Raw genomic sequence first — 11,273 nt, 5'->3', positions numbered from 1 at the left:
TCTGTACATAGTGGCCAAATAAAGTGATAGAGCATAATATGCTTAGCATAATTGTACAAAGAATAAAAAAATCTCCCGCTTTCACTTCAGTAATGCTGGTGATAACTTTCAGCAGGCAACGCAAAATATTTTTCCTGGCAAACTGAAATGCCAACAGATTACACGCCAGTGTTTGGCTGACAGTTGTCAATTAATTTTCTTTTTAAATTGCTTCTCCAGAGAAGGACTTTACAACAAGTTCACCACGCACTATCCCATAAGTGCAAACACATTAAAGGTCCCATTATGTAATTGTATTCCCTTTATAGTCGCATTTCAGAAAACATTTACCTACAGGTACATACCTTTTTCTCGATAGCCCCGAGAGCACAGTCCCGAAGGAGGAGGGTCTCCGCATTCCATATCACACACCCGCCGCCCTAGTATAATGCCTTACAGATGTGTCTTGCTCAGGAGACAACCGCTGGAATAGCTTAATAGCGTATGGGGAAAAATGTCACTTCTCTTTCTCGAGTCTACAAATATATTTACATCTGGAATGCAGGTCCCCAAACCACCCTGTGAAAATATTCCATTTGGTTACAATGACGGATATAGAAATTGTTTGGGCTCTTTACACAGATAATGAAAAGCATCTCATGGTAAAAATATATATCAGAAGCTCATTTTCATTTGCACACACACAAACACACCAATATAGGTACATAAACGTGACATGAATGCTATTAAAGACATTTGAAATATAGTATACATAATTAATAGTATAATTTACATTGCCATTACAAATTTATTGTTATTTGTTAGTAAACTTACATGGGCCAAAAGCTATAAATGTGTGTGCATTTGTACACTATAAAGTCAAAAAGTTTGGCTACATGAGTCATCGCTGCAGCGTAAGATACATATATACACACACATTGCCTATATGCAACGTATCCCCTTCCAACAGTTTTGTGCTACAAAACCCCAAATCATTCACGCTAACCCAGCACAGACACGTCAAGCCCTGATGGGAATTCAGGGAGAAACAATGTAATTAATTAAGCACTTCAAGAGAACACGCTGTGCGCCACCAATGCATTATTTAGGGTACTAATTGTCTCGTTTGTTTGATTAACAGGGAACGAGCCTGGGTTCGGCCAGACAAGTACAACTCCTGCTATAACGAGAGCGCGAGAGAACACCCCAAGATGTGCACGGACCTGCGCAACTGCATATACAAATACAGAGTATGCAACTTACTAAACAGTACAGACACTATATATGTATATTCAACTTTCTTTCGCGTTGTACGTAACCAACCGTGCCAATCGGAGGTGCGAAATCGTTGTCTATATATGTTTCTCATATTGGCGAGCCCCTATTTGTTACAGGAGCGCCGCATACAAAGGCGCGCAGTGAAAGTCAGAGCCACGCTCAGCCGCCTTTTTCTCCCCAGCGCCAATGCTCACACACAGTCGCCAAGGTACTCTTGTAAAGATGAGTTGACCTACGAGATGCCCAGACCCGGTTAAGATACAACTCGCCACCGATAAATGTACATATAACTCACTTGCCGGGAATGGTAACGGCAGTATCCGAACCACCGCTCGAACGCTCCCTGCGTATGTCACACACAGATACACACATGTCAATGTTTGCAAGGGTGGTCTTTCTTGTTTGTTTAAGGGGACTCGTGGCAATGAGTTATGGGCTATGGCTGGCTGCCACGCAGAAAAAACTCACAGACGTGGCTGGGAGGAGAGCTCAAGGCTACATTTGTGACACGAGCTGGCGAGGAGACATCGTGTGGCAGAATTATCTCACAACAACCGGCGCAGTGAATGCCGATGCAATTAATAAATAAATACATATTACGTATTGTTATTCATCGTAAAGTATTACAATTATATTGTTCCATATGTATGTTCAAGTTATTTCGCACCGTACATAGCCAATCGTGCTAATTGGCCGTATAGATAAAAGTAGTTTCAGTATAACCTATTGGATTTAGAGACTAATTTTATCCAGTATGTTTTAAAGCGAGCAAACTTTGGAACGGTTCAAACACACAATATCAGTGCATCGGCAACAACGCATACACGAGATGTTATAGTATTACTGTATATTAGTCTGTCAATGTCGCATTAACTTGCGTTGGTCATTTTTTTTTTAAATGAAAGTCCGAGTGCGTCGTGTGTGTTTTTTAGTGATATTATGATTGTACAGAATAATCATAATTTACTGACCCCTCCGCAATCAACGACTGGACACAGACCTCCTTACGCCGTGTCGGTTACAGGGATTGTTTGGCCCTACTTCACCACACTGGTCAGAGTGGGTTAGTGAAGAGGCGGGGGAGCGAAGGAACGCAGTGCCCTAATCACTGCGCCACCGCCCTGTGATAAAAGCTGAAAGTAATGCTGTTGAGAGATATGTTCCTCAAAGTCCATACATATAGCGATGCAAATGAGGAAGTATGAGATATTTAAAGGTCAGAAAAATGTACAATTGTCGAGTTACTCTATTGCATTGGAGTCGATAACGGTCCACGTTCGTAAATAAATTATCGCATGCATGTTGAGCTTCTTTAGCACCGTGCTCATCGCAGGTTCGAGGAAAGGAAAACAAAGACAATTCTCAAGAAATTCGTATTCAATCACCATAAATATGAAGTAAAACGTAAGCATAAACGTAACCTCAGTTACTGGGATGAAACATGTCCAAGAGAACGTATACCGGGGAGACGGAGCAATGAAATCCGCTCGTGCGGAGATTCTGGGTGGATTGTTGCACCGTAGAATAATATTAGGTAGCGACGGCTTGGAGAAGCCTTCATCCAGTAGTGGATTGACCATGGCTGATGATAACGATGATTTCGAAGTTATAATGCAAACGTGCTATTCTGTGGAGCACATAGGCAATGGCGTGTTCTTTACTAAGCAGGTAACGCATACATTCGTACACGCAATGTTGTAAAATACGTCTCCATATGAAACTGCAGAATATAAACACGTGCTGACGTAACACGTGTTATATGTAATTCGTATGAAGCCTACATAATACTGTGTGCGTCATTCCCGAAGCCTCGCTTACTTTTTGGAACAGCCAAGACGAATCTGTCGAGTTAGAAAATCTGTAAGTCACCTCTTGCTCACTTGAAAATAAATTGCAGATTTAAACAGACTTCTCCAGTAAAACACTGCCACCATCACCACTCAACACGTGTGTGCAATGTATGTATGTTGAACTTCTTTCGCACCCTACGTATCCAACCGTGCTAATCGGAGGTGCGGGGGGAAGGAAAACAAACTAAACACAAAAAAGCTGTTCTAAAGAAATTATTTTTAAATCTAGATTTAAAAGTACATAGCTTCAATGGCGTCCTATTATCGGAGTGAAGAGCGTTCCAGACGGCCGCAGAAGTGCATTTGAAAGCGCGTGATGCAGTGACCATCTGTATTAAGGATAGGATATCTACCTACGTGGCCACTACTCCGGCGCTTGTTTTTGGTGTCTAAGGCAAGGAGGGGAAACGCGTCCGAAAGAGGACGACCACCGAGAGGATGGAGGAATTAAATCCATTATTGCGCCAGTGCGAGTGGATTTTGTGACATCGCAGGATCGTCAGAGAGGTGTCGGCGACTTGGGGAGGCCTTGGTCAAGCTGTGGATTGACAGTGGCTTATGATGACGATGATGAATAAATGCGAGTTCTTAAAGCCGCAGCACTGATCTGAGTGTGACAATTAGGCATGCGGCTTGCTCTGAACCTAAGTTAGTTTTGTTTAAGTGTACATACTGTACTGTATTGCCTATCGCAATGAAATTTCAATTTGCACATGTCGATAAATGGCTGATCCGTGTGATACATTAATCATTAATGGAGCTGTTCAATAGAAAGAGAAAATAATATTAATAATATATGTATGTAGAACGTATTTCGCACCGTACGTAACCAACCGTGTTAATCAGTGGAGCGGGCGAAGGACAAACTAAAGACAAAAAGCAGCGACGCGGGGTCCCGTGTTGGATTGGGGATTGTGCAAGGCGATGGAGATGCAGTGAATGAAAATTATAGTTGACTATGAACGTAAACAAGTCCATATTCATCGGTCAGCGAATCGAGTAATTATCAACTGCTTGATCCAATTTGTATAATTATTGTCCGTATTATTTTGGACTTCAACCACGGGTTTGTCCGGGCGATGACATTTCACAGCACCTGCAATCGCAACAGATTCGGCAGGCTTAGAGGTGACACCTGAACACAATAACCTGATCTGATTATACGTGTTTTAAATCCAAGCGAATTAGTGTAGGATGGAGCGATTCGAAAATTGGAGATGTCTGTCAGAGGGATACTAATTAGGTGGGGAGCGGAAGTGCATCGGTTATCGCGCTGCGCTACGAACCCGGCGACCCCAGTTCAATTCCCGCTTACAGCCAACATCGGTGACGAATATCTGAGCCGGTCCTGGGCCTCCCCTAGGTCGACTCAGCCTCAAATGAGTACCTAGTACGGTTGGCAAACATGGCTACTAGGAAGACAAAGGCGGTCGGTCGTGGTGCTGGCCACCCACTCCATGTATACGTTCCGGCCTTCATAGGTGTTCGCTAACAGCACTTTCCCCAAGTCTGTTTAGGCTATACACGGGATCTTTGTCTTTGTTATTACCTAGAGGCAATTATTCAAGGCGGCACCGTCATCGCAACAATGGAAAGAAAGGCATATGAGAGAAAGTCGCAGTGTCTTTTCGTGAGCTTAGTCATGGAAAGCAACACCCCAATGTGAATAAATTCAGCTTTTCATCAGCATTACCCGCTATGACATACGGCCCAGAGGTGGGAATTGACAAAGAACTCGGAACAAACGCCGAGTTGAGTGCGTGGAATTATACTGATACATTAAGAGGAATACGTTATTTAGAGCGCATGCGCAAATAGAGAGAGACGTAATCTTGACTTCAGTGAGCTTGGGCAAAATAAATCACGAGAAGGATTCGTAGCCGCTTCGTCGATTTCGACGAAGCGAAATGAAGATGACTCACTCGAGAGGACGTCAAATGTGGAGATGCAGCAATGAAATTCGCTGTGTATAAAAGCCAGATAGATAATGTTTTGGCATTTGCGAGACCCTCGCGAGAGATGACCACGGCTTGAGTAGGCCTTTCATTTAGAAGTGAATAGACCGTGGCTACGCTACACATAATGACGGCGCAAATTATCGAGTTTTATTGCGCATATCAACCCAGTCTCAGCAGCAGCAGCCGCCTGTGGACTGGAACACGAGAGCTCTCACTCAGCCCACTCTAATAATGTCACGAACAATAAATAGGCTTCAGATAAGAGCGTTACGTTTTAATGAAACTGTTTAAAGCTGTGTGAGCATTTGATTGATATGTCTTTATTGGTTTGCATGTTTACACCCTACCGGGGCATTGCCGCTCCTTTACGCATTGCATGTGGCCAAGTTGTATATTACGCACAGCACATATTCAGTACTATACGTAACTACACAGCGTAAACGTAGTGGCTGGTGACTTCAGACAATACTATGCATTGTTCAGATTTAAAACTCCTTAATTATTAGTCCATAATAACACTGACTTAAAAGTAAAAAATATATAATAGGTACCGTTTCAGGTAATGGCCCTTCTTCATAACACATTAATATTTCTAAATGAGCATTTGTGCGAAGAGCCATTGCGCAAAACGTCGGATTTGCAATTATTTAATGCAGCTATAGACCAATGTGTTGATTTTTGTTATTGATATTGTTCTTGTATACCACTGCCAACACAGCATCACCAAATAATTGCTACATTATTCGGCATTGCACACACAGACGATTACGACTGATCTGAATTTTAATTATGTTCTTAAAGAACGAGGAATCTTTTAACTAAAAACAGAATAAACTATGTTTTTTTTTTTATCTGGGACCTAAATATCATGGCCCAAAAATGTATTGACTCAAAGAGCAATGTCAGCTTCAATTTCTACATTTCCCTTAAGTCTCATGTTTCGAAATAAAATTATCCCAATCACCAGTTAACAAAGTAGTTTGCCTCCCATGAAGTGTAACGGTAACTCCAATAGTAAGCGACAAAAGGCCGCAGCTACCAGTTACTCGCAAATAATATTGGGGCCATGATAGAAAGAGGTGTTTAGAAGTGTGCAAGCGTGCTTAACATATGCCAGAAATATGCAGCAGAATCTGCAGAAGTTGTGAGCCCGAGGAAATGTCACCAAGGCCTACCAAACCCAGCAGGAGCAGTGTGACCCAGGAGGAAACGCTGATGCAGCATGGAGTCGCTTGCACAAATGAAGCACAATACCTTGCCGATCTCAAGGAGCATAAACCATCAAGTTAACTCCGATCACTCGCAGCAGCGGCTTTTGGCTCGCCATCGAACTAAGACGGTCACTGCATCGCGCGCTTTCTGATGCGCTTCTGCGGCCGTCTGCAACGTTCAACCTTCCAATATTAGAAGCCACTGGAGCTATGCACTTTTAAATTTAGATTGAAAACTCATTTCTTTCGAACTGGTTTTTGTGTTTAGGTTGTTGTCCTCGCCCCACACCTGCGATTAGCATGGTTAGTTACGTATGGTGCGAAATAAGTTCAACATACACACAATGATGGGAGATACTGAAAACTAATTTGGATGAAAATTGGAGCGATCCACCCTCACAGCCTTCATTGTTCAGTACGTGTTTCCAAATGAATGTGCAGCACAGATCTCCGATGTGCTTTCGGGTTGTACCCCGTGTTGTTCGGCGTGATGTCTGACGTTTTGCTGCATGTCCTGGTTGCCGAAGTTGAGCTGAAGGTCCAGGCATATGGAGCGAAACGTCGGACATGCCGAACAACACGCGGGGCTACAATATAAAAAAGGGAGATGTACAGCACGATCGCAAACACTTCCACAGTGGTATTAAATTTCGGGATTTAATATCAACCATTACCGTATTATGATGGATACCAAACATGCAAAGCATATTTCTGCGGTGTCAATTGGTATAAATGAATATCATAATACATATTTGGCATCTTGTAAATGTTGAATTGTGAAATTAAATTTCCAGTCAGCTACTGTTATGAATGTCATGAGGCATAGGCCTACATATATACACATACGTACAATATTAATATTTAAATAAAGGATGACTAAATGTAAGTACCCACTGGTAGATCGGTGTTTGACAGTCACCAATAAATAGAACATAAGTTATTTCATTCTTGATTTGTAGCTTTCGTGATGCAGGAATCCACTCTTTGGTTCTTTCGGTAAAGTCACGTAGGTAGGCAAAATAATAGATCACAACGTTTCGATCGCCACACAAGCAATCGCCTTCAGGTGGGAGATACGTCGTGATCTATTATTTTTTCTACCTATGTGATTTTACAGAAAGAACCAAAGAGTACGTAGGTTACTTGTTTTACAACTGCTAACAGGTAAAATGGATGTGAACTTCTCCACTCAATTATAGAACACGACCTCAATATGGGTCCCCATGGAGCATTATGCTTGGGTAGGAGCAAGTATAAAGGCAACTCTTTCAATATATCCACACACATACTAAATAAAAAAAAACACCGATGACACCCGTAAACCACTACCACGTGCATGTTGTATTGGAAAAAACAGGTCAATTTATTAAATTACAAAGTAGGAGCCAAGGCTATTGCTGTAGGCAAGTATAAAGTTTAATATTTAAAATAGCTATACATGCGAATATACAAGGAGGCTTCGGGGACGGCAGTGAGCGCCGCGAAGCCACGGATTAAGGCAGCAGTGAGTGAGCGAGCCCACGTGGCCAAGGCTACGGCTACTATAGCCCTACTTGGTCCGGGGTTAAAAAGCGTTAAGGCAGATTAAACAATAAATACTTCACAGCTTTAAAAATACAACACGAAAACTTCCTACAAGATTACCGTCATTCGTGAACAAGTGAAGTGTAATTTTTTTGTTTGAACGAATTAAAAAGGCACATTATTACAACCACAGGTTTGAGGTGTCCGTTGGTGATTCACTACAAAAAATGCGTGCGGACATTTATCGAACATCGTAACACCAGGCACATTCAATTGTGTGGCATAGTGCGGCACTAAACATCCCGTGAACACACCCCCAACATCCCCCCACCAAACCCAGTGTCGGGATTTAAGCAGTGTTCGTGATTTAATTTATACCAACACTATGCGTTGGCTGACGTGATTTTTTTAAAGGTAAACTTAACAAAATAGGCCATCTTATAATAATAGTGAAGAGTTAATCATGTACGCCTTTGTACACTATGTATAAGTCCGATGAAGATTCCTCTGCGCGATTATTCGGGCACGAACTCGCATCTCACACGGTCCAAAATCTCAGACCGTGGTCTCTCCCTGGGGCTTGTTGCTCAGTCTGCTGTAGAAGTTGCGCCACGACTGCAGGGTTTTGCCCGACCAGATCCAGAATCCCGACGTGATGCCCACGATGAGTGTCATCAGGTACTTGATCATGAACACGGTGAAGTCAGGCCGCATGTTCTGGTAGTGTCCATACGGGCACTGGATGGCGAAGCTCTTGCACGTGTGCGCGATCCACGTCTTCTCCCACTGCGCGCGGAACGCCTGCTCGTAGAAGTAGCACGCGATGACGATGGTGGCGGGCACCGTGTAGAGCACGCTGAAGATGCCGATTCTCACCATGAGCCGCTCCAGCTTCTCCGTCTTGGTGCCGTCGTGCTTCATGATGGTACGGATGCGGAAGAGCGACACGAACCCGGCCAGCAGGAACGAGGTGCCGATGAAGAGGTAGACGAAGAGCGGCGCCAGCACGAATCCGCGCAGCGCGTCAATGCTATTGATGCCCACGAAGCAGACGCCCGTGAGGACGTCCCCATCCACGTGGCCCATGGCCAGGATGGTGATGGTCTTCACGGCTGGCACGGCCCATGCCGCCAGGTGGAAGTATTGCGAGTTGGCCTCGATCGCCTCGTGGCCCCACTTCATGCCGGCGGCCAGGAACCACGTGAGCGAGAGGATGACCCACCAGATGGAGCTGGCCATGCTGAAGAAGTAGAGCATCATGAAGAGGATAGTGCAGCCCTCCTTCTTTGTGCCCTGCACCACAGTGCGGTAGCCGTCCTCCGCGAACTTCTCGTTGCACACAATCTTGTCCTCCATAAAGAAGCCCACGATGTAGGCTATGGACACCACGGCGTAGCAGCCCGACAGGAAGATGATGGGCCTCTCCGGGTAGCGGAACCTTTGCATGTCCACCAGATAGGTGAGCACGGTGAAGAGCGTGGAGGCGCAGCACAGGATGGACCAGACGCCCACCCACATGCGCGCGAACCACAGCTCCTCCGAGTCAAAGTACATGAGGCCATTGGGCTTGCTGGGCTCGCACGGGGATCCGCAGTGCTTCTCGCCCAGGAAGTGGTAATTGACGTAGGGGGGTACCATGAGGGCTCGAGGGCACGACATGAGCGGGTAGTGTGCGCCGTGACCTCCCACTCCTCCGCCCGCGGGGCCCCCGGGCCGGTAGGGCGGCGGGTTCGGCGTGGACGCGTCTCCCCCGTGTGCCGGGGGCGGGTGCGGTGGGGCCGCGTTGTTGGAGCCGCCCGTCTCGTCCGTCTGGTTCTGCCCCACGCAGATGCTGTCTGAGCCCTGCACGGGGAAGTTCTCGCAGCGCAGCCGCTCGGGCCACTGGAAGCCGAACTTGTTCATGAGCGCCTCGCAGCCCTGGCGGGCCCTCTCGCACAGCGAGCGGCAAGGCGGGATGGCCTCTTCCAGCACCGTGCACACGGGTGCGTACATAGAGCACAGGAAGAACTTTAGGTCGGGCGAGCACTGCACCTTGACGAGCGGGTAGAACTGGTGCACCTCCAGCCCCGCGTCCTCCTGGTTGGTGTGGCCCAGCAGGTTGGGCATGATGGTCTGGTTGTAGGCGATGTCCGTGCACAGCGGGATGGAGATGGGCTGGCAGAAGCCGTGGTCCGGTACGGAAATGCCCTTCTCGCCATGGTGCTGAGCCGACACAGGCAGCGCGGAGCCCAGTAGGAGTAGTAGCGGCAGCAGCAGCACAGATTGCCGCGCCATTTCTCCACCACCAACTCGCCCCAACGTCATGGAAAACGTTTGTCTTTCACCACCACCGCGCTCGCTGCCTCGATCACTGGCAGCGCGCGTCCCGGGCGGATAAAGTTTCCGCGCCGCGCTGCTGCTACTTGTATGAGCCTCACGGAGAGACCACGCACCGTGCGTTCTCGCCGCGCGCCGCCGCGTCCGCGCTTAAATACGGAGCGATGCGGGAGCAAGCGCGGCGATTACCGGGCGCCGCGGATCCGGCGACGCGCGCACTTCTCTTCCGAACCAAGCCGCTCGCCACCCCCAGCAGCGACGGCGCTCGCTCCCTTTGTGCCGCGCCTGTCACGGGAAAGAGACAGAGAGCGCGAGAAGCAGCAGTTTCAAGGCGCGCCCAACGCGTGCTTAAATGGCGATGCGGAGAATGGGGCGAGGAGGCGAGGGCGCCTTGAAAAGCGCTATCTCCCGGCTCACTCGGCCAATCGGGGAGAACGAGCTGAATGCGTCTCAAAATCTCGGCGCTCAGAGCGCGAAGGGATTGGAGCTCGCCGCGGCTGCCACGGGCGGCGCTAATCGTGCCCCGCCTTCCATTACCGCCGCTCAGATAAAGCGGCCGGACTTCAAAGCGCCCTTTGTGCGCCCTGATACGTCGTGTTAAAACCATTGTTTATACCAAACACCGGCCATCGGCGGTAATTACTCCCGAGAAGACTTACAGTTAGGCCTGTGCTTCAACACAAACTGGCTGAAAGTTGTGATTTTGTGCGCGCGTGTTTGTGCAATGCATACGTACGGCCTTCGTAGGTGCTCGTTAACAGCACTTGCCTCAACGGTTTTTAAAGACTATACGGGGGATCTTTGTATTTTAATGCATACGTGCACAACAACAATGCGAGCGCTCGGTGGAGATAACTTTTTCTGACTGCGGGATACGTCTTAGAATCATCTCACATTCCATAAGTGTTTCACTTTGCGACACGTTTAAAATGATGCCGTTGCAATGAACAAGCGGGAACAGTCAAAATCCTGCAATGCTGGATGTGTGGCATGTTTGTTCAATGAGGTATCAGCCGTAATTTGCAAATAATGCGTCTGAATACGAAATTATGGAGCAGCAGCGTCTCTTTGCGCTTCGCCCGTGTCGAGTCAGTAAACGACTCCGCACTTCTCGTCGGTTATTTAAAGTCTGGCCGATGTTGTCTTGACGCTCAGTA

The 11,273-nt window shown here is 46.8% G+C and overlaps 1 protein-coding gene across 1 annotated transcript; it reads right to left on the bottom strand.

Annotated features, from left to right (window-relative positions):
• Window positions 1–7,596: 7,596 nt before the first annotated feature.
• LOC144717803 (frizzled-2-like) lies at window positions 7,597–10,544 on the bottom strand. The gene has a single exon (XM_078593470.1). It carries the CDS (start codon window positions 10,102–10,104, stop codon window positions 8,356–8,358), a length of 1,749 nt encoding a protein of 582 aa, XP_078449596.1. The 5' UTR covers window positions 10,105–10,544; the 3' UTR covers window positions 7,597–8,355.
• Window positions 10,545–11,273: the final 729 nt, after the last annotated feature.

Source organism: Lampetra planeri, chromosome 1 (assembly GCF_965212315.1).
Source record: "Lampetra planeri chromosome 1, kcLamPlan1.2.h2, whole genome shotgun sequence".
NCBI lineage: Eukaryota > Metazoa > Chordata > Hyperoartia > Petromyzontiformes > Petromyzontidae > Lampetra > Lampetra planeri.
Note: the sequence above shows the minus strand (reverse complement) of the source record. Positions and strands in the feature narration are given on the sequence as shown.